At 36.0% G+C, this 25226-nt stretch overlaps 1 protein-coding gene across 1 annotated transcript in view; it reads left to right on the top strand.

Moving 5' to 3' along the window:
- Nucleotides 1-25226, top strand: part of alphaSnap (Alpha-soluble NSF attachment protein) — a 67108-nt gene that overhangs the window by 25382 nt on the left and 16500 nt on the right. Inside the window, exons 2-3 of the mRNA XM_081765038.1 lie at nt 5413-5609; nt 21883-22148. Of these exons, the coding sequence (XP_081621164.1) occupies nt 5413-5609; nt 21883-22148 (463 nt within the window). The remainder of the gene's footprint in view (nt 1-5412; nt 5610-21882; nt 22149-25226) is intronic.

The raw sequence follows: 25226 nt of genomic DNA, 5'->3' as shown, positions 1-25226 counted from the left end.
CTCATAGCAAGTCATTTTTTTTAACTAAAAGTTACTTTTTTGGTAGGTAAAGTGACTTTTTTGTGTGTGATTTATGTTTTGCATTGGCAGTTTTCTAAGAAAAATATTGTAAAAGTAAATGGAAAAAGGCAGAAACCTGTTACTCATTACTCTTCTGAAAGCTTCAGTACTTGCTGCCACATGTGAAACAGTCAACTTTATTCTCACTTCAGCTTTTATTCTTTCTAAAGCACAGTGGATGATTGGTGGATGCTTAAACTCTCAAGGTGGGGTTGAGAACCCTTCTGTGTCTATTCTTTCTTCTATCATAATAGTCTTTTAGTTTTAACGCTCCACTCAACGTTGTGTGTATGTGTTTGTGTGGTTCATCATGTTCGTCTTGGTTATGCTTCTTGTATGTTCTTAAGAGTAGGTGATGAATTTAAATATTTCATGGCTTTGAAAACTCTCAATGCTAAGTTAAATATAATGTCTGGGATGAAGAAATTCGGAAATAGGCCAGAACTGGTTCCACTTACTCAGAAGCTTCGTACATCTGCAAGTCTGCTTACCGTAATTACAAACCATACTTAGAAAACCTAAGGAAGGAGGAAGCTCAAAAAGAAGAAGTAAAGAAGAAAAGATAAAACAACAACCAAAGAGAGAGGTGATGGAGAAATTGACAAAGGAAAAAAGGGGTATAATGAGATTTTGGTCACTTTTCAACTATTTACAAGAGACCAGACCACTATGAGCCCTGAAAACATCACAAGAATCGCTTTCGGTAGATGTAATTACAACAGTTCTCGGAATTACATAATTTTAAGCAGTGTCGAAACTTTACTATTATTTACCATATCGCCAGAACTGTTTGAGATATCGAATTACTGTGAACAGTATTATGATCTTCACATAGATTAAAAGCCAGCTATGCAATTGGATGAGATATTTATCTATGTAGTTTTTTCGAAATAAAGGCTTTTGAAAAAGATAAAATCTTCAATCCCGTGTATCTTTGTTCCTATTTATTCGAAATGTGTGATATCACGGCATAGTATTAGCCACTAAAGTACTGTAGATGTGCATTGTCCCGTACGTTTCACTTGCGTTATTATTGCTGTAGAGGAGACCAAAATTTGGGTATTTCTTACAATGAAGCTTCCTTAGCTTGCAACACCGAATAACAAATGTGATATAAGTTTTCGTTTCATATGTAGATTTTTCATACGTAATAATCTGATGTAATGCCATTTGAGAAAACTTGGTTTGGTTGGCAACATGTTAACTTGGTGATATCACAATGTGTCAAACTGTGTTCCCCTGCTCATATTTGCACTGTACAAAATTTCAGTTTTTTGTTGTTGTCTTTCTTACTTTAAAAGTTACAAGGACATATCAAGATAAATGGCCTACCCTATACATATAGATGTATAGTAGGCTCTATAATTCTCCGTAATAAAATGAAGAATTTTTAAAACGGTGTGATTTTTAATGGCTCTATAAAAGCATTTTTGCCAAGAAGATGGCAGTCATCTATCAAGGAGTGTTTCAAAAAGTTACAGAAATATTTTCATGCAAATAGGAGTTCCGAGTAAGAAAGAACGACATTTATCTCCTTTTCATTCATTAAGATTACCATTCGACCTAGCTTGTGAAACATTCCCTATATAAGCCAGTGCTCGAGATGAGAAGTATAAAGCACAATGCCAGCACATGTTTTGCATATGAATATTCAAATGTTCCATTCAATTAAAAACTTTACCTATGCAATCCCTGTATGAAAGATGCCGGTATAAACATTAATGAAAAGAAGTTTCGGAGTATATAATACCGAAATATATGGCCCATTTTGAGCATTATTATAACATGCGTATGAATTTTATCAACAGGCGTTTCTGTACTTCTGAAGAACAACGTATACTAACTTGTTTGTGTCCAGAATGAATTTGTACAAAGTGAAAAAATTTTCTTTTCTTTTCTTTCTTTTTGTTGCGCGCTGGATCCTATGGTTGTTACGCATTAAACAGCCACTTTTAAAGGACGGCGAAGTACGAGGGATGAATGGAAAGCTTTGAGCTTTCAGAAAACTGTATGGATTGCAGTTTAATAATGCTTTCAGTTTGCAGCATTTGTATAGGCTCATTGCACTGACACTGGACCCCTCAACATGCTGTGAAAGTTACTGGTATTATTTTAAACAATGTATTTATGTTCGTTGCATCAATCAATAAACAAGTCGCGGTATCATTTCCATCATTTGTAAAAGGGAAAAGTAATAGGATTATGAGCGTCAGACTGGGTTAGAAGGTAATTTTGTGACCATATTATGTGCCTATGCCCCTGCAGTATGATACAAGGGAAGAAGAAAGAAAACTTTTTGGTTAGAGCTGTACCAGATGTTAAGAAAAAGCAAAGGGGAGGGAGAAAAAGTGCTAGGAAAGTGAAGCTTGATAGAAAAGAATGCAAGGTGATAGGATAATAGATCACTGAAATGCATTCTACCTGGCTATCGGCAAGACCTATTTCGAGAAACGAAACAGCTAGCCGATAACTTACAAGAGTGAGGGCAGATGCATTCAAGGTAGACTGTATTTTATACTGCAGAAAATACCTTCGGGTTCTATGGCCGGGTATGCAGCATGTTATCTGTCTGGCACATGCATTACGTAGAATTGCAAAGGAAATATGTTCTCATTGTCCGGATGTTGATCTTCTCGTGTCAAATGTGAAAAATATATTTCTGAAAGCTCCCTTGCCAGCAAGTGCCGTTCAGGAATTATCTCCTCTACTTCCGCTCCCACGACAGCCTGTCTTAACGAGATTGAGTACATGGATTACAGTTCTCTATTGTGCTAATAATTTCCAACCCATCAAAAGAATCATTGATACTTTTGATGAAGACGATGCGCCTTCAATTAAGATTGCCTAAGAACTATTCCTTGTAAATTGACCTAGCTTTCATTAGAATACAATATTGCAAAGTTGCCAGATGCTATTACCAAGCTTGAAATGAAAGAACAGACTTCATCTAGTTCTCTGAAAACTTTCAATGATGCTGTCAGTGACCTGAGTGTTGTACCTGATGATATGGCGCGCACATTCGGCGGAAGTGTGATGGTAAGTGCTAATCCAAATTTGGAGAAATTGAAGAGCATTGCTAAGTATTATGGAAGATAATGCTGATACTACTGTTGACAGTGTCATGAAGCCTTTTTGTTTCCAGTATGCTCGAGTGACTTTCGTAGATGTGGAAAGATCATTTTGGTATCTAAAGCGAATTCTTTCTGACAGGAAATGCCAAGTCTTTCGTTTGAAAATCTTAAGAAATTGTTAATTATTTCAGAGAACGAAAATATGAATTAACTTTCTTAAGTGAAAATAAACAACTAGTGTAGAGTAAAACTTCATTTTAGTACTTTTTGTGCTTTGTTTTCTAAACCGCTTAACGGAACTGCATGTGGATAAAGTGGGATAGTAGTTGCATTCATTATTTTATTTCATTATTGGTACTGAAGAATGATGAATGAATCGTTAGATGTCGTCTCTGTCAGAAACTACGACTGAATAGAACAAGTCTTTTGTTTCCTTTTCTTTAGAGTAGAATCAGGGGGCGCGGTGGCTCAGTGGTAGAGCGTTCACCTCCGGTGCTTGAGGTCCCTGGTTCGATTCCAGCTCGCGCCGTGTGGACTTTGTGGTGGACAAACACCGTGCTCGTGGGTTTTTTCGGGGTTCTCTCGTTTCCTCCCACTTTCTTCATTCCACCATTTCATTCATTTCTCATCATCACCGTCTCCTTTAGCCTAGCCGGCATAACCGTGGGACGTAAAACTTAAAGATTTCATTTCATTTAAAGTAGAATCGAAAGTATGTAAGAAATAACCAGATAACACACTGATAAACAAGTAGGGCAGTATTATATATAAATTATCGCAAATAGAACGATTATTTTTTCTCTCTCTTGAAAATTGTTATGACAAGCAACAAGAAAAGATTATACTTACCGAAAATCAAAATGCTGTATACTGTATCTACAATATACGTATGAAACAACAAAGCTAGCATCTATGCTGTCGATAATATTTAGTCGCTGACTTACATTTTACTCTTTTCAGAAGGGCAAATACAGTTACCGGTTTCTGTTATTTTTTTGGGAACAGCTTTTGTATTAGGAAGTTTGGTTAGGTGACTTACTAGTTTTTTGTCTTTCTAAAACAACCGTGTTGACCGTAAACTAGAAAAACGAACAAGCTACTTACACGTGCCAAAACCCAAACTTTCTCTTTGTGAGAATGGACTTCCTAGTTTCAGAATTCTCGTTCTCTCTTTGTACTTCAGAACACACAAGTAGGAATTTCAAACATATTTTATTAGGATATCGATATTCTAACACGCATTTCGATCTTAAAAAGCGAGAACCAAAATTAATCGTAAGTGTCTTTAAATTTATCGTAGCTGAAGCAGTAATCGTCGTTGGCCGCCCCTGCAAGAGTCAACTATGAATAACAAGGGAAGATCGACTAGTATATATATATATATATATATATATATATATATATATATATATATTGTAGTGGTAGATCAAATTCGGAGAAGTTTTTTACACCTTAAGCAGCAAAAGAAAGTGAAATCAGAGCATCGAACATCTAGGGGTTTACAGAGAAGCCTGTAGTGGATTGGCTATACGAATCGTGTGTGAAAACCAAAAGTGAAACTTTCAACCAAAGATTTCACCAACCCATTAGGCGGAAGAAGCATATCTTGAGCAGCCACAATCTCAACCCACTGGATTAGAAGTTGTGCTCCATACTTGAGAAGGTGTCTCACAGAAAAGGACTCTATAGTATTGCCAGCAGAAACAGCACGTAGTGCTTGATGAAGGTCTGAGAAGCTTTATGCCTGTAGGAAGGCTAGAGGTGGATATTTTAAAAGATGATTGGGCCATTGCATTTATTATTAATATATCTGAGTTATAGTTACGACACGAGTAACAAGAGTACAGGGGATCCCAGGTTCGATTCACTGTGGGAGAACCTTTATATTTGAACGCTTTACTGTGGTTCGGATTCCATTTTAAACTGTAGGTCTACGTTTCGTGTAGCATCTATGCTGATAAGAAACGCTGAACTCCTACCAACCAATGGATAATAACATACCTTTAAAACTGTTAGTAATTCGTTAAAAATCATAGTGCAGAAGATAAAAGAAATTGTTAGCATTCACCAGTATCATTACACATGGCTATTATTAAACAAAATTGGAAATTCACACTGAGGCAAATTGATTTGAATTAGAAATCGCTTAATACTTTTTATACACGTATAATGTGTAGTAATTTCTCACGTGGAAGCATATTACTCCTGTATTTCTACGAGCACGCAATTTAGCTGTCTTTTAATATTGTTATTGTTTTAATGATGTATATTTTTATTTCAGAGGTTCCTCTAAAGTTGAAGAAGCAATAGAATGTTACCAGCGAGCTGCCAACATGTTCAAAATGGCAAAGAAATGGGGAGCTGCAGGGAACGCCTTCTGCGAAGCAGCTGTTCTTCATGCCAAGGCTGGAAGCCGCCATGATGCTGCCTCATATTATGTGGATGCTGCAAACTGCTACAAAAAGTCTGATGCCAACGGTGAGAGCATATTTTAATTTATTTCTGGAACGTGGTTATGCATTAATGGTTTCTTAAGTAGCAGTAGATCTTTGTGCATAGGCTGTTTCTTAAGTTGAGCACTTATCTATGTTTTCTTATATATAAAGCTTCAATGAATAAGACGCTGACTGCGTTACAGGAAACATAGTAATCACAGAAATTTAATTACATTAGGATCGTTCACAATATTCTTCTCCCTTTTGAAATACTACGTAGAGGCCACTTTTTGAAAGGTTGGTAAAATATCAATCACAGACTTATTAAGGCTCATATCTGATTGAAATACACTTCTTGAAGCGTATTTTCACCTCAGGAAACAGGGGAAAGCCACATTGGACATTATCAGATGAGTAGGAGGGTGGCGACAAACTTGGGAAACAGAAAAAAAAAAAAAATCAAAGGATTTCAGCGGAACGGGAATAGTCAGGGAATTTCGACTTGCTACGAATGAGATTTTAAAAATACTTGAAGTGAAAATTTTAAGACTATTTCAGATGTCGTTGAGTGCATGTTTTTATATGACACCTTCAAATTTAAAAACTTGTCTGTGTGTAACTGTGCACATATCTTTTACTTTCCCTTGATGCAGTGAAATATCATAGTGAATTATCCACAAAATGCATTTGGATCTACGATCCAACGGGATATTTATTTTAAACGCACATAATTCCAAGCTCTTTGTTTTCGTTCCCACTAGTTTTGATTTTACCGGAAATTCTTATCCTGCGATAAATGGGGATAACTTATCACAGAAATGAAAGAATTTTGGTATACGGTTACTCGTATTTGTCGTGTTTGAGCTTTTGTCTTTTGCTTTCATTGTAATGTATGTTAATTCGCAAAGAGGTTTATTTCGGAAGTGGTTATGTGTTTACGAAAATAGCTGATAAGTTCTGACCTTTTAATCGCTTACAGAGACCCCATTGAACTTTAAAAAGATGATTCAAATTTCAGAACTTTACATTTCTGCATATCTTCAAGTCAGATATCAAGACGTCGCCAAATGATCCTTAAATACTCGATATAGGAAGATGTGGGTTACATATTACGTATGGAGCATTTAGGGCTGCAAGTGAGGCAGCAAACTGGAGTATCGTTGGATTTGTAAGAATTGTGCACAACTTATTTAAGGATGTTCTAGAGCGCTCCTATAGAGGCTCAGAAAAAGAAATTCCAGTGATGATTTGTTTTGTGGTGGCTTGAAAATAGTAGAAACCCCCAGCGAGTTATTGACATACATCCGTATATTCTGCTGTATATTCAATGTGTCAGGAATGATGAGAAAGGTCCCAGCTCTTCGAGCTATCAAATCTTGTCAGATATGTTGAAAAAAGATAGTGCTTGCGTAGACCTTTGATGTTTCAAAACAGAGGAACAATGAAAAGCAGAAATGTCAAGCGTTGAACACCTACCACTCTGGAAGACAGTCATGAGATGTTGACACTTCGCCAATCTCCAGTGATGAAGAAACCCCCTCCACCTCTCAACAAGAACAAAGAAGAAGAAGACGACAAAATGTGAGAGGCGCTTGTATACGCCCTCAGGGGAGAGGAAAACATGGTTCATTGAGCTTCAGAAACTGCACCAAAAATAAACGTAATATAAATTAACTAAAATGTGTAAAAGTGGGAAGAAGACAACTAAGCTCCCCTCTCCTTCAATACAGTCCAGCCAGTACCGTTAAAAACACTCCAAAAGCAAATCTTCTAAAGAAGGCGGTGGTACCTTCTTGACTGATCGTATAATTTGATCATATTTCAATCTTGTACCAAAACACTTTCGGCTTACGTTCCAAAGCCCAAGATACTAATGTATTATTAAATGATTATGATGTAATCATAATCATGGGAAGTTTTTTTTTTTTAACAAACTGTCATTCTGATGCTGAGTTCTTTGATGATAGATATTAAGTTTTCCATCAAGATAGAAATTTTGCATTAACTACAAAAGTTGAAGATGAAGCAGTTCGTCATAATTACAGTGTGTTCTGTGTAGATTCCTAAGAACTTAATCTTGAATTTGTCATTGTAAAGCTTTCAACTCACACACTAAAGATGTTTATGTGCTGCTTACATTCCTTCGGATTTAAGTGTAATGACATATGTATTATTTTGTCGGTTTATGGAGAGTAGTGTCCCACAAAGAAGCATCGTTCTCTGCATGGTGATTTTAATATTAATCAAAGAACGTGTCCTAATTTCGACCTTTTACTTTCAACTAATAAATGCAAAGGCTTATCCCATAATAATATTCAAAATAGTATAGTCGTACCTTAGACTTAGTACTCTAAGATGTTGATGACGCTTCTGTAATTAGTGTGTTTCCTTCTTACTAATGAAGATAGAAATCACTCAGGAACACTTGTCCCCTTTCCATTTAGTTTCAAGCAAAAACATAAGAAAGAAGTTAAGGCATCGGTTTCAGTTTTAGGAAAGCATATTTCAAAAAGATGTACCTAGAATATTCTAAAGTGAGCTGCGATTACTTTTCGGAGTCTGACGATGTATGTATTGCCGTAACGAATTTCTACGAAATGATTAACAGCATATTTGCAACGTGTGTTCTTCCTAAAAGGCATGTCGGTGGAAATTATCTGTGTTGGTTTACCTATAATATATATATATATATATATATATATATATATATATATATATATATATACAAATAAATCAAATGAAAAGCATACCACCATTTAAAAAAAATCGAGAGAGATATCCATAAATATATTATATTATCGTGATCAATTCGATAATTCTCAATTTCTTTTTGCTGACGACCTCAAGTTAATATTCTAAAGTAAGTTCAACTGATGACTGTGGAACTTCAACAGAATCTACAGAGAATTCAAAGAACGGTGCAATAATAACAAATTAGCACTTAATCTTAGACATTAAGCCTAAGATTAGGTTCCATCTTAGACATTAACCCTTTATTGCAACCGGATGTTATAGATCTATCACTTTCGGTTTTAATAATAAAATCCAAACTTCCAAAATCTATCGTCGATCATAATACGCAATGTAATCCCCTTGTTCATTAAAAGGAAAAGAATGTAAGCGAACAATAATTTGTCAGTTAATAGTACTTCAAACTTCTAATAGGACTGGAAAATATCGATTTCTCACGTATAACAGATTTCTGAACAATCGATTATTTACTTCCATTACTTCTTATATAATCACACTGTATTGTTTATTTGACCCAAGAGAGCCTAATCTTAAAAGAAAGAAATTTCTTCTTGTAATCATCTTCTTCTCTTCAAATAAATACAACGCCAATTCAAATTTGTAGATTTCTTTATTATTTCACTTTGAATAAAAATCAGTCAGTATATTCAAGCCTCATTGCTTTATGTATATATTTAAGTATTATTATTATTATCCCTTTGTGTTGAATTTTAACGAAATGCCACTGTAATTGATATGGATAGTTCAAAGTAGCACTAAAAAGTATTCATGATAAATATAGGATTCTCACTTACATCATTGACTTTACAATTTAATTTTGCTCCGATTCCCGCAGTCAGAATGGACTTGTGAATAGACATAACCAAGGAATAGCGGGGGAAAACCAAGTTGTTACTGGGTACCTCTAGTAGAAGGATATCACCCCAAAAATCCATCTTGATATGTGTCAGTCGTTGAGGAACCGTGCAACTTCTAAATCTACGAATTTGAGTTGTAGATTTCTAAAAGGTCAGACATCCTTTGTTAATGAACTTCGCTGCGGTGCGGCTTCAATAATACTTTCTAGATGAACTTTATCCCTCGAAGTTGAAACATCGCCCTGCGCAGGATCTAACCAGGGATGATATCGAAACTGTACCTTGAATTGGGAGACATTCTATATATTTCCTGATAGAACTTCTCGAGCAAGTTCCAAAACAGGTGTTCGTTTCGTGCCCGGAACTGACCCCGCCTTTGCAGGGGCTAAAATATATAGAACATTTTGACCTATTTTCTATAGCAGGTGTACATAAAGTACGTTGTAACCCTAAAAGTTGAAACCTATGCTAAAACGCCAAAACACCTGTTTCATCATTGTAAAAGCATAACTTAACGAAGTGAAAATATTTGCCCCAGGGTCCCCGCAGGGTCCCAGGTGGGGTCCAACTCAAAATTTGCAATTGAAAAGAGGGGCAAGTAGCATATCGTTTGAAACCCAGTGTTAAAACAAAAACGATAACAGAAGTCTCACAGCTCTAATCAAACTCTGTGCGAAATGGCGGAAGATTCAAAATTTGAAAACAGTCTGCAGCTAACAGTGCATGGCCATCACTAGAATTCCAAAACGGTAAAACAGGTGTCAAAATTCTAAAACACGTGTTTCATTATTTAAAAAGTACTATTTATCGAAAGGATAATGTTTACCCCAGGGTCTCCGCAGGGTCCCAGATGGGGTCCAACTCAAAATTTGCAATTGAAAAGAGGGGCAAGTAGCATATCGTTTGAAACCCAGTGTTAAAACAAAAACGATAACAGAAGTCTCTCAGTTCTAATCAAACTCTGTGTGAAATGGCGGAAGATTCAAAATTTGAAAACTGTCTGCAGCTAACAGTGCATGGCCACCACTAGAATTCCAAAACGGTAAAACAGGTGTCAAAATTCTAAAACACGTGTTACAATATTTAGAACGTGCAATTTATCGAAATGAAAATATTTGCCCCAGGGTCTTCGTAGGGTCCCACGCGGAGTCTACCTCGAAGTTTTCATTTGGAAAGGGTTCAAGAAGTATATCGTTTATAAGCTATCGCTCTTCAACTTTCCGACAGCCCGTCTGGTAGAAGCAGTCTAGAAAACACGGCTCCTTCGAATGTTGTTTGCTGAAGCTTGCGTTTTGTTCTGGTCTGTGTGTGATAGCCACTTAAGTCACACGCCACGGTCGTAGCAACGTGGTATCTGCCAGGACATATCTTTGTTATGCAGGTATGAGGGCCATATGCATGACGATTACTCTACGGCGTAATAGTGAGGCTTGAGTGTCTCGTGGAGGGGTGTGGCCATGTTGTTGTTCATAAAGAAGTGATAAAAGCACAGTGGTTGCAGACACCAAGTGCACTGAATAAAACTCTTCTCCATGCAGTGTTCGTCGTCCGGAATCGAACATGTCGAGAAAGCTGGGTCCTTTGTGTGGAAACTGAAAGACAAATCTCTCACTGACTGGTAACTAAAATCGTCAGGAAGGTCGATGTATCCACATTTGCCGAAAGCGTACTTGATCATATCTTGGAATCTGGGTGATTCCAACTGATTTCGTGTTACCCCAATCAAGTGAGTACTGGAATACTGATTTGTCATGTCCAGCTTGTCTCCAAGTCCTTCATTCCGAACATGCTTGTGGGCACGTTTCACCATCATTTTTCTGTAAAAAATATATCCCAAATCGAATGGCTGTCCATAGGAAGTACAGTCTGGAGTGATTGTTCGTGGATGTAAGTCAGGACACTTTTCAATTGCAAATTTTGAGTTGGACCCCACCTGGGACCCTGCGGGGACCCTGGGGCAAATATTTTCACTTCGTTAAGTTATGCTTTTACAATGATGAAACAGGTGTTTTGGCGTTTTAGCATAGGTTTCAACTTTTAGGGTTACAACGTACTTTATGTACATCTGCTATAGAAAATAGGTCAAAATGTTCTGTATATTTTAGCCCCTGCAAAGGCGGGGTCACTTCCGGGCACGAAACGAACACCTGTTTTGGAACTTGCTCGAGAAGTCCTATCAGGTAATATATAGAGTGTCTCCCAATTCAAGGTGCAGTTTCGATATCATCCCTGGTAAGATATATATCAAATAGTGTCCCAGTATGGCCTCAACTCATTTTGATTTCTCCTCAGATAAACTTTTCTATAGGCAAACGTGAAAGAGTGCTCATTTTTGATCACATCATTTATCTTTATAAAGAGGATACAACTAGGCTTTAGGGATAAAAATCGTAATTCAATGTATTCACTACTTTGAATCTGAGACAAAGCCTATTTGAAAGCAGTAGAGAATACACCTCATCTCCACTCACAAAATACTCATGTGAGATTGTTCCGGGTAAAGTGATGGCCATGTTTTATAAAACTGAGGGTATTTTTGTGAGATAGACTCTAGTAAACGATGGTACTATTAAGAGCTACTAAGACGTTTAAGTGATAAATGTGAAATCGTCGTGAAAACCTATCTAAAATGGTTCTGATACACAAAGACAACATAAGGTCTGTAGATGTAACAACAAATTGGAAGGAAATAAAATGTCTCACCAAATTTAGTACCCTCAAACCTTTTTCTTATTCCTTACTTAATAATAATAATTTGAGTTTAGCGTCTCTTTCAGCAGCGAGGATACATCAAACGTGAACCTATAGCGTACGTAGGCTCCCAATCGCATGAGCTTCCACCTGGAATCAAATCCGGGTCTTCCACGCCAAACATGCGTATAATAGTAATAATAATGTGAACTGCGTTCTAGTAGTGATGAAGGAGGTATTAGGGCTGATAATAATTTCCTGAACACTAGAACTTCGGATTTATTTTCAGGTTTACGAAAATCTTATAAGTTGATGTAAGAAGTGATTTGCACTAAGGAGGAATCACATTGGAATATACCGTATAGAGAAGGTTCTACGCCTGTGCATCTTCTTCTTTTTGGATAAATTAAGAACTTTGTCCATCACCTCCGTGTAATATATGTATATGCTATAAAATTGTACGGCAGTAATAATTGAAAAATTACAACAAAAAAATAAATAAATAAAATAAAAGCATCAAGTGGGATTCGAACCAGGTTCCAAAGTACTAAATCCTCACAGAAAATAAGAACTTAGCACGCATGGCTATCGAAACAACTATGAGGTTTCCTTCCATAGAGAACGATAGAGAAGGAACTTCTTAACAACTCTCCTCTTTTAAAAAGAGTTTTGTGGTCGAAAAGCGTGTGTGCTTTACCTACCTATGACAAAGATCAAGTACGATGTATTCTAAACTGTAATTATCTCTTTTCTTCATTTCGTAAGTAAAAGAAAGATGACAGCTCCGCTTTAGTATTGTACAACAATAGATGGGAAAGCCCAACCGTGTACTTTCGCATCCAACTTTCTTCTTACCAGGAAACGGGCAACATAAATGCCTTACTCCAGTTAAACTTGAAAAACAGTACTAGTTTCAGCTTTCATTTGCTTGCTTGCAAGTTCGAAAACTTGAAGATTAAAAGAATCTATGGAAACTTTCATCAGTCGATAGTTTGTTCGCAGTCCCTGGAATAAGCTCACAAATTCTAAAGTTGTTTCTTGAAGAACTTCACATCGTTTGTGAGGACAGATAACACATTTGCCGTTTAAAGTATAAGCACGCACAACTGCAGAGAAAGCATGTCCAGATATCATATGAACAACTGTATTTTTTGCTTATATGGCCTCCTACAAACTTTCCAACCCACCACCTATCGTTACGTATCTTATAGCTTCAGAAGAAGTTATGAAAAGGTGAAATCTACCTAGTCTGTAGTTGTTGAACGAAGATAACGATGCAAATTTTTGTTCTTTCATAGTACTGATGCGCTAGAAAATATAAAATTGAACACAAGGGGTCCAGATTATTAGGGTCTAAATTAATGAAGGATATTGGAGCAATTCTACTTACATGGTTTTTACTACCTTGCTTATGGTTTCTCAAATTGCAACCAGACCTGCCCCAGATGAAAGAACAAATTTAATCCTTGTATTTTGCACAGTATTAACGCTATTTCGAAAAATATGTTTTTGTAGTTTGAATTATTTCTCATTTACTAAAACAAAATATACGAATTAAACTATCACTATCAGATTTCGTATTTACTTCCCTTTAATTTGGTGAAAGTTTCATGACATCAGTTAGCAAGAAAATTATGGCGTGTTTTGTAAATTTCCAACAAAACTCACCATTTTCCAAAGTGGTGGCCAGAGCACAGCATGAATTTTCGGAAACTTCTGGTTTAATGATTAGGACATCATCAGGAAATTTTCTGCAGAGTTTCTTGCTTGTATCATTTTTTTTTTTTTTTCGGGTTCGCCTAATTTTTGACTGTTATTTACTGGACTAGTCGGAGATATCTTTACTAAATCCTCGTTGCTCTGTTGTGCACCTATCCAAAAGAGAAAAATGTTATAGACATCTATTTCGTGTACATACCTGTTACCTTTATTTCTTAAAATTTAGCTCTTCCAACTTCAGTTTTCTTGTATTTAAAAAAAAAAAAAAAAAAAAAAAAAAAAAAAAAAACAAACGGTAATTTCACACTTCAACAGTTGGATTTTGGACAGTCGTGAGGCTGTATTTTGCACGTTGGTCCACTGCAAGCTGCATCATAATATATTAATATGGAAATCAATCGAATGGTACTTCATGCATTTATTTTATCAATAGCACTAATAAATACAGTACAATACATAATACATACGAAACACAAACCGACAATCGAACTGCATTTTACATTTCGGAAGAGTTGTACTTGCCTTGAGAAAAGCAATGGAAGGGCCTAAAGGGGTTATTCTTTGTAACGAATATGAGGTTTCGTTATACCTTCTATACTCGTTGATTAAACATTCGCTCGCAAATTGAAGCATTTTTACCAATTTATTCCACGTGTTCTTTGAGGTACAAATGTAGTGGATTACTTTACAAACTCATGTAAACAAGTACAGACATGTTGCTATATAAACACACGCATTAGGGTATCTCCAAGTGTTGTTTCCTGTAGGAACAATTTCTTTTTGTTTTTTCCTTGTGTTGTTAAGCCAATTTACTGTCAAAAAATCGCTTTACTTCACTAGGGTCAGAACTAAGATCAACACAATTAAATAATAACGCAACAACCCGTACAGAATTGACTTACTTTTGCTTGCTCTTATCAAAATATTCACAACTGATAGCTTCTGTTATTATTTAGTTACAAGTTTTCAATGATGATCTCTTCGAGATCTTAATATACTGTAAATAGAAACATCAACAACAAACATCACTAAATGATAAACAAGAAGCATCTGTTAGCTTCGCGTAAATACTTCCTTTAATCATCATAACAGCTCCTTTACGAGGCACATACCAAAATTACGTATTGTTTTGCTATAGTTCAAAAGCTAATAGGGGTGGATAAATATAATTACATAATAATTAACTTCAGGCTCAACTGTGCAAAATTTCAAGCTACCGTATTTGTTTGTAATAGATTAACCTGCGAAGGAAAGGTTTATATATATATATATATATATATATATATATATATATATTAGTCTGAAATGACATTGTATCATGTAGAGGAGCAATGTGTTATAATAAAAATTTTGTCTGCAAGTTGTGAAAAAGCTGATGATTTTCATCGATTCATCGCCAGTTGAAGGATGTATATGGGAACACTGTCGTCGTTGACTACTTGGAGTGGATGCGTGTATTTATGGGAGGTGAACTTTCCTCAAAATGGTGCTGCATTTTACAATTTTAGTTCGATAAAGGCGGAAATGCTGAGCAGGCCAGTGAAGAAATTCGTGTTGTTTATAGGCAAGATGCGTTATCAAAAGCAGAAGCCAAAAAATAGTTTAGTAGTTTTCGTTCTGAAAATTTCGATATTTAAGATGCTTCTCGCTGTGATTACCATCAGAACAGAAATAGAATATTTTTTGGCCAAAGTCGAGCAACACCAGCATCTAAGCAGTAATGATATAGTAAAGGATCTAAATATTCATCGCCAACAGTGTTAAACCATTTGGAGAAGCTGGCTACGAAAAGAAGCTCGACGTTTGGCTACTACATGATCTGACTCAGACATTTACTCGATCGAATTTCCATGTGCAACACTGGTGAAATGTAACGAACTTGAGCCATTTCTAAAACGGTTGTTCATGAATGATGAAAGGTAGATAACTTAGGGCAACAATGTGCAAAAAACGATCGTAATCGAAGCGAGAAGCTCCACAGCCTGCAGCAAAGCCCACACTGACGCCCAGGAAGGTTGTAATGTGCGTTTAGTAGGATTGGAAGGGCATCGTGCATCACGAGTTGCTACCGTTGAGCCGAACAATAGACTGGGACCTGTACTGTCAAACGCGAGTGCACCCAGCAAGGTAAAAGAAATTGCCAATACTGGTCACGAGAAATGTGTCGTACAACGTTGACAACGGCTCTTCAGAAACTGCAAGAATTTGACTGGGAGATTTTAACGCATCCGCCGTATATCCCGGATCTGACACTGTCAGACTATCATTTGTTTCAGTCTGTAGAACCCCCTGAATGGTGTTAGTTTCAACAACAACAAAGTTAAAATGCATGTGTCAATTTTTTGACCAGAAACGAAAGAAGTTTTGTAGCGACGTAATCATGGTGTCGGAAAAATGAGATCATAATCAACAAAATTGTGCATATGTAATTTCGTTATGCTATTTTCAAAATATAATAAATGCATCCTCAATTTTGACCTTCAAAGGCTCAATACTTTTAAACAAATTGATTATATATATTATATATATATATATATATATATATACAGGGTGGGCCATTTTAATTAATCCACGGAAATATCTGAAAAATGATAAAACATAGAAGAAATGTTTAAAGTAAACGTTATATATTGCTAAGGGGGAAAACCATTTCCGCCAAAAGTACCCCTCCCCACCCCCGGAAATGGGGGTAACGGTGGGTAACGTTGAAATTTCAAATGGGAACATGGGTCGAGTAATACCTCGTTCGAAAGGTCTTGGAAAACTAAGTAACGCTGTACCAAAATTTGTTTCATATGGAGCACCAGTTTCAAAATGGCCGCCATGATATAGTTCGGAAACTCCAGTAGCCGTACTATGAAAACCATGGGAGGTAAATGAATGGAACAAAATTGAAATACGTAAATATCATAGAGCATATCGAATGATGTGACCCCTGCGATCCCAGCGGCTTCACTGAAGGGATCTTGTGAGCTAACTTCAAAATTTCAATGTCCGACCGGACAACGGTTCGGGCGTACGCTTGACTTACCCAGTGCTGTTTGGAAGGCAGACTTCAGGGATAGAGAACTAGTGCACTCAGTTAATGCGGATGGCCACAGTCAAGGGCGCCCATAAGAGGGGCAAGGGGGGCTCTCGCCCCCCTAGAGGAAATTGTGCTTCGGAATATCGAAAACTCAATAAAATTTTTAGAATAGCTACAGCAAAATTTGAAACTATATTTGAAATGTCGCTTTTTCTTGCCTCCCTTGGAAACCACAACATGGGCGCCCTTGGCCACAGTTACATTTTGATTAACTATTAGCACTCATGTCATATTGTGAGCTTGAGGGACGAAACAGTTTGTACGTATATCCCCGAAATGCTTTCCGAATAACAAGCACGCATTGCATAAAAGTTTCTGTGGCGACGGAGATTAGCAAATTCACACGTTTGTAAGTTCCAGCAACTGAATTATTCGACACCATCTTTCGTATAACGTTCCTTCTGTTTTCGCATCAAATCATACTTAGGCATACAGATATGCGTTACCATTTAAATAAAATTTCGCCTTTTTTAGCCACTACAGCGTCATCCTTGCAAACAATGTTTCAACCATACCATACCTATTTGTAAGGTAGCCTTAATTTGCGAATTAAAGTAGAGTTCTCATTTGAACTTTCACTGTTACTTTCCACCCCACTCACATACAGAGCACAGGAAAAGATTATTTTGCAGGACTTGGATATCTTTCTATACATTATGGCAATTTTACTCTAACATTTTTATCTCTGTTGTATCATTTTCGAGCCTTGGAACGCCTCCGTGGTTTTCCTATTTAATTTTCGTTATTTTCATTTATCTCTACCCGTGTTCATACTAATGGCACTTGACGTTTTCTTGGACACATTCACCATGTCTTGGCGATCATTTTGAAAACGGTGTCTCATGTCGAAAATATTCTTACATAAGCTGTTTGATATTCATCTATGTAACATGATGTTACTCGCTTCAAGTTGCTATTTTAAATTTTCAAGTTGGCCCCGGATACCTTTCAGTGGAGTCACCCCGACAACACCTCTCGATGTGCCTTATGTCAGTTACCTACTCCAGTTTTTCTTCTGTTGATTTATCTCCAATCGCTTTCATACTACGGATACTAAACCTTTTCTCTGACACTGATACTATGTTTCGGCGGCCTTTTGAGAACACTGCCATTTCACCTCAATCGTTTTCTCCTGCAAGATGTTTGATTTTGCAAGATTTATCGAACGAGGTACCACTCGACTCATGTTACTATTTGAAATCTTGAAGTTAGCCTCCAAGACCCCTTCAGGAAGGCCACTGGGATCACAGGGACCACACCATTCGATATGCCCTATGATATTTACGTATTTCAATTTTGTTCCATTCATTTACCTCCCATGGTTTTCATACTACGGCTACTGGAGTTTCCGAACTATATCATGGCGGCCATTTTGAAACTGGTGCTCCATATGAAACAAATTTTGGTACAGCGTTACTTAGTTTTCCAAGACCTTTCGAACGAGGTATTACTCGACCCATGTTCCCGTTTGACATTTCAACGTTACCCACCGTTACCCTCATTTTCGGGGGTGGGGAGGGGTACTTTTGGCGGAAATGGTTTTCCCCCTTAGCAATATATAACGTTTACTTCAAACATTTCTTCTATGTTTTATCATTTTTCAGATATTTCCGTGGATTAATTAAAATGGCCCACCCTGTATATATATATATATATATATATATATATATAGTGGCGGATCCAGGATATAATCAAGGGAGGGGCTAGAGCATATTTTGGCGTTTTATCCAGTGTAAAGCAGGATTGAAGCCCATTTTATCCAGTGTATACCTGAGTGTCAAGGGGGGGGCTATAGCCCCTATAGCCCTCCCCTTGGATCCGCCACTGTATATATATATATATATATATATATATATATATATATATATATAGATACATCCATCCATCACGCCCACCTTGAAAGAATATGAGAGTGAGTGCTTGATCTCCCCCTCCCATCCATCATGAAATTCTGCTTACGCCAATGGTTGGTTTACATTAATGATGAACTGTACTATGTTCATAATCAAATAATCTTTTCCTAGTTTAAATATGCATGCGTGTGTCAAGAATAGTAATCAACTTAACAATAATCAATAATTTCTGAATAAACTATAGTCTGATGCAATTACTAAATTCTATGTCCTTATTCAGTATTCGTTTGTAAATTAGTTCGTGAAAATCAATAAAAGAATTCCTGGAAATAGTGGTTGAAAGTACTAGAATTTTATCATTGGAAAAAGTATGAGAACTTTATATGATCTTATCACTGAAATTAAGAAGTAAAAATGTAAAAAAGTGAATTAGCATAGACAGAGATCGAACACTCGTAAATAAAATAGTGTAGAAGGCTTGATCTTTACATTTAGTACTATATTTTTAATGTAGATTATAGTTTCCGTTCGAATCTTTCCATAAAAAATATTATTTTATAGTTTTCGTAGTAATAAATATAAATATAAATATTTATTTACCAACTGAAACTGTACTTCAAAAGCACCTAGAAGATGAATCTCACCGTAAGTTCCACATAAGATTACATAATGATTTCTTGAGGTCTTGTAGTTGAAATTTCATGTACTAATGCAACAGTTTCTTCCTCTTTCCAGTAAATTTTGCAAATAATACCAGAATCCTTCTTGTTATTGGTGCCTCTAAGCAGTAATTAAAAGCCTGCATGCAGTAGACGGGAAAGGAATGAGTAGTACATGACATTGCTGCATGGCGTGCACGAGTATGTTTGCATGGGAAAGGAATATCCGAACTATTGGAAATACTTCTTTCGTTCACCTAGAATTTCCACTTCATACAATCCATCCTTCAGATAGAACACCGATCAGAGTTGACGCAAGATGATGCTATTAATATTTTGAGAGTGTGTGTGTGATGATGCATTTAATAATTAAGAAAATTTTGCTGTTAAGAATACGATTTTGTGCAGTAAGGGTTTTCAGATTATTATACACAGATATCTGTTCTACACTCTGTAAAGAAAAAATAGCGACACTTGCTCGGATATGGTTTTCACAACATACATTAACCAATATGAGTTTTTACATGAATTGCTGATAATATTACAATGTATATTCTTAATGAGCAGTTCATTCTTAATACTTGCGCCGCAGTTTCAGGTTTTTTATGTGCATATAATGAATTTATATGCATATATTAGTAGCTACATGTGTTTTCAGCAAAAACGGCTGTGGGAAGAATTATACATAAAAGTATGAAAGATCAACAATAATAGCACAAACCAAAAAATGTAATTTCTTAAGAATAAGGTATATTGTGTACGAACATTGAGAGGTACAATACATCAAACTAGATTTCGTATGTGGACCATGGGTTTTAGGACTTGCAGGGGAATCGTCGAGGCCTTTTGGTGACAAGGCTATTGCAAAATGCAACCTTGATTTCATGGAATCACTTCCGGATTATCTGTTCCGTGAGTTCCATTCTATCCGAGATAGTTGTCTATTGAGTCTTCTGCTCATATCGACCCAAATTTTACAATTGGATTCATGTCAGGGGAGTTTGGAGGCCACATGAGTCTTTGAATAGTCATATTCTTGCACCACGTATTAACGATTTTCGTTCATTGACATGAAACATTTACGTCCTGGAAAATGAAATAGTCCATATCTTCTTCAGGAAAGTTATCTTTAGCTGTTTGAAGAATTTTACGTACCAGAATTTGAAGACAGTTTTATACATCAAATGACTCTTCACATATATCCATTGTTCTGACGTCTTTGACAGTGAAGCAAGCCCATACCATCACTCAGTAACTGAATATTTGCATCTCTTAAACAAAATCCGTATCAAGTTTCTCGCTCATTCGTATCCACAACTTCACACCACTATCGTTTCCAACTATTATAAACCTTTTTCAACGGAGAAAACAACATGCTTCCAGTTGTCATAAGTCCAAGTAGCATATCGCCTCACAAACGTACGTGTTGAAGTCTTCAGTGTTTTTGTTAGTTTCGACTTTCCAGGCGTTTTTTTCTTCGTAATATCCTCCTCATACAGTTAAGACAATACAGTCGTACGACTGACTGTAGTTCCAAGATCAAAACGATTTTTGGAGAAGTCATTCCTTAATTCTGCAGTGCCATTGATTTTATTTGGCGATCAGCTCTGGGTGATGCTTTCTTTTTTCTATTACACTGTTGACGAAGGGATGATTTCTTATACTATTTTTGCATTTTTGCTTGTGAATTACTCTTTCTGCCGTCGAATGGTAAATTCTGAGTATTCCAGCCATCTCCCTTAGAGATGTAACTTAGCTGAGCAAAGCAAGAAGTATGTCTTGTTCACGTGACGACAAGTCACATTTCTTACCAATCATACTTGTTTACAGTTCACATGTAGCAACAATTTCATACAAAAACAACACTGCACAACAACAATATTGCCACTTGACACTGTTCAAACAATTACAAAGCATAGAATAATCACAAAATGCTAATTACCTGGGTTTACACATCACAAATGCAATACAAAATTCTCACCCCAATAATTTACGAGACGCTGTCAGGTGCCATCTGGAGAGAATATTACTGATACATAAATAATTAGTAAGCGTCATTGTACACCATAGGTGTCACAGATAATGGAAATGAATTATCACAATCATAATTTCCTTCTATTCCTCTTCTAGCCGGCTGCAGCTATGGTTTTCTGTGTAAGTTACCTTGAGAATTGAGGTGTCGCTATTTTTTCTTTACAGAGTGTATCCTTCTAGAAATTTATCTGAAGACATTAGTTATAAAGGGAAATAAAATATGATCTTCGATACCCAGCAGTATCTTTATTAATGTTTAACAGAGAAATCAAATACATATTTTATCTAAACAATTTATTTCTATGCTGAAAAACCACTCACTTTAGGAAACAGGTTCATTCACAGGATATAGGAGTTCGGGATATTTACACGAAAATTTGTTAATAAAGAAAACATTGCTTCTGGAGCTGTATACATTATTTTTACAGTAGAGGATAATCAACAAAGACATATAGCTCTTCTAGCAGCATAAATTTGTGAAAGGATCCTTGCAGGAGAAGGCGGCAATAAGTTCTTGTTGAAACGTTGTCTTCTGAGTGCTTGTGATAATTCTTTAGTTGGTGTTTTAATATGCATCCTATCAAATCATTAAGTAAATGATACTTGGTAATAACTTGTGAGAGTGCTAACAAAATAATTTTATTTTTCTTTCTGTTTGATACTGCAGAGGCTGTTAGTTGTTTACTGAAGGCCATTGAAATTTACACCGACATGGGAAGGTTCACTATAGCCGCTAAGCACCACCAATCAATTGCTGAAATCTACGAGACTGAGGTAGTGGATTTAGATCGGGCAGTGCAGCATTATGAACAAGCCGCGGACTATTTCAAGGGAGAAGAAAGTAATTCATCTGCTAACAAGTGTCTTTTGAAAGTAGCTCAATATGCAGCTCAACTCGAGAACTACGAGAAGGCCATTCAGATATATGAACAGGTAAGAAAATCTGTCATTTTAAGGTTTGTCCGAAATACCAGTGTAAACTACAATTAGTAAGTGCCCATTAACCCTCACCAGTGGTACTATATTTTGCGCTGTTCCCTTCTGTCGAGTCCATGTTTTACCATCCTCTGTTATCGGTGAAACGAACTGTAAAAAGGTAGTTGAAGTATAGGGATACTCCTTTAAGTACTGATGGTGTGTTTGTTTCGGTGGTACCGGTGAATTCTGAAACATTAATATTTAGATAGAGCGCATACTAGTTTCTTTGTAATTCCGTAAACCGCGTTTTGAAACTTGATTTTTTGAATATTCGGCGGTTCATAACTCTGAAAGGAGACGTTTTTCGACCCATGTTTATTAGAATTTTTCTTTCATTTCATATAAGGAATCACCTCTGAAAGTATATATACATATTTGTATAAAATTCACTGTAAAGGAATGTATATATTTTTAAATTTCTTGGATACTACTAATTACGAAGGCAACAAGAGAATTTATGATCAAAGTATCTACCAGTAATTAATGCATTCACAAAAACTAGGCTCATTCCAATGTGACTGCACCAAAAAATAGTTGATTTCTTTCTCTTTTCTTCTTTTTGTTTTTCTTTCTTCCTTTTTTGCACAGTTTGAAGTGTTGGAAAAGAATTATATGTATATGACAGAAAACACCAATGGGTAACACAAGAATACTTGGCAAAAAATCTGAAGAATGTGGGATACGTATTGCTCACAGAAAATCAAAAGTTTCCATAACACTTGAAAAAGTACCGTGAGTTAGGTCTTCCCAATTTTCGAAAGACGCGATGGTTAACGCACATTTTTCATAAGCACAACTTTAAAATGTGTATTTAAAAACATATGTATAAAGAAGGTATTAACCTTGCTCTAGAAATTATTTTACAAAAGTACAGTGGTTACATATAAATGCGACGGCAGTTACATTGGAATGATAAAAAAGGAATAATAAAAAGGTTGAGGAGCATCTTACAAGAATCTGTAATATAGCGATATCAGTATTGCTAGTTCTTTAAAACATTTAGAATATAGAAGACTTGCGTAAACTTAGATTACATATTAATAGGTATACTCATCAGCAGGGTGGATTGATTTAAATCAGTCTGATTTAAATCACGATTTTAATCAAGATTTAAATCACTTGATTTTTTTAATAAAAACCATTGATTTAAATCAAATTCCGAAATAAATTGATTTAAAGTGAAAATAAATAAAATTCCGTTCCTGTTCTGTTATTTCGATTATGGAAGATAATAATCATAATACAATGAGACTCAAATGTATGTACAGCACAGTATAAAAACAAGTATCATGCATAGGATGATTAGGGAAAATCCCGTTTTGAACGGGTAACGGGAGAATCCTGCTTTCTTCTCTTCGTAATATGGGGTTTTTAAATCATTAACTATTCCAACGGAGAAACCACCATCGACATTTAAGACAGAAATTCTTTTATGTCCACGTCTATTTGCTTGTTTCCAGATAATAGTGGCGTATTTAGAGGGGTCCGATCCCCTTTCTGAAAAAAAAAAATTAAAACTTTAGGCGAAATTTATGTACTAAATACATAGCATAGACGTTCCTCGGGATCGTAATAGGGCAAATTTTGGATTCGTTAAAATATCGAATAATACTTTTGATAAAGTGGATTCTTTCAAATATCTAGGATCAATTTTAACAGACGAAAACGATATTTACGAAGAAATTAAATGTCGACTAAAAGCAGGGAATTCGTGTTATTATTCAGTTCAAAATCTCTTGTTGTCACGAATTCTGTCCAGGAATTTGAAGATTAAAATATATATGTCTGTTGTTCTCAAGGTGTCTAGCAAGCAAGCATAATCAAATTCCCTGACTTTCCCTGACTGGTAGACATCCTGCTTCTGTATGGTTGCGAAACATGGTCGCTTACTCTGAGGGAAGAACGTAGACTGAAAGTATTTGAGAACAAGATCCTGAGACGAATATTCAGACCCAAGAAGAGCGGGAATGGGGGAAACTTCATAACGAGGAATTTATACGGTTTACCAAACATTGCTAGGGTAATCAAGTCTAGGAGACTCAGGTGGGCAGGTCATGTAGCCAGGATGGAAGAAAATAGGAACACTTTCAAATTCTTAACTGGAAGACCAATCGGAAAACGACCATTAGGAAGATCTAGGCGCAGATGGGATGACAATATTAAGATGAATCTCGCAGAAATAGGAATACAAAATAGAAACTGGATCCAGTTGGCTAAGTATAGAAGTCAGTGCAGAGTTTCCGTGAACGCGGCATTGAACCCCCGGGTTCCATACGCCATAGAGTTAATTAGTTAATTTTGGGCGAAATTTATGTTCTTTACATGTATTTCGTACCGCTGGCTAGTTTCTATTTTTTTTTTTTTAATATACCCCTGCCAAATATCAGGAACTTTCGTGAAAAGAAAAGTGTCATGTTGATAAACGTTGCTGTACGTTTTTTTTTTTTTTTTTTTCCTTAATGCTTAAGAAATATTGTTTCGGATTGAAATAGGTTAACGATTGAGGATTAATTCGAAATTAAACCAAAATACTTTCACTCAAATGGCATAATTGTCATTTAATATTAATTTCTAATGTTTTTCTCTAGTTCGCGACTTGTATTATACGAGGAGAAAGATTTGATTTAAATCAAAAAAATCGATTTAAATCAAAAAAATCAACAAAAATGATTTTTATTAAAAAAATCATGATTTTTTTCCACCCTGCTCATCAGTCATACTCTATACGCACAAAGTATCTCTTTTTGAGCACAGGTAAAAGTAACCCAAGTAGAAATTGGGTGTTTGGTAAAGTTAACACCAAACAACAGTATGTTTTGTTGTCAGAAAGGGAAAACGAAGAAGTGGTCGAAAAGTGAAGGGGAACATTAATTCTTAAGAAACATTGAGAGTAAAATTTTACCATAAAATTTAGGATGTCTGTCTCGGTACTTAATCTAAAACAACGAAATCTTAACCAGTTCTTCGCTAAATATTCGAAAAAAGGTAAAGACGGGATCACCAAAATTTCAGCAGTTACATATGAGAAATAGA

This window comes from Thermobia domestica, chromosome 7 (assembly GCF_964235325.1).
Source record: "Thermobia domestica chromosome 7, izTheDome1.hap1.1, whole genome shotgun sequence".
Lineage (NCBI taxonomy): Eukaryota > Metazoa > Arthropoda > Insecta > Zygentoma > Lepismatidae > Thermobia > Thermobia domestica.
Note: the sequence above shows the minus strand (reverse complement) of the source record. Positions and strands in the feature narration are given on the sequence as shown.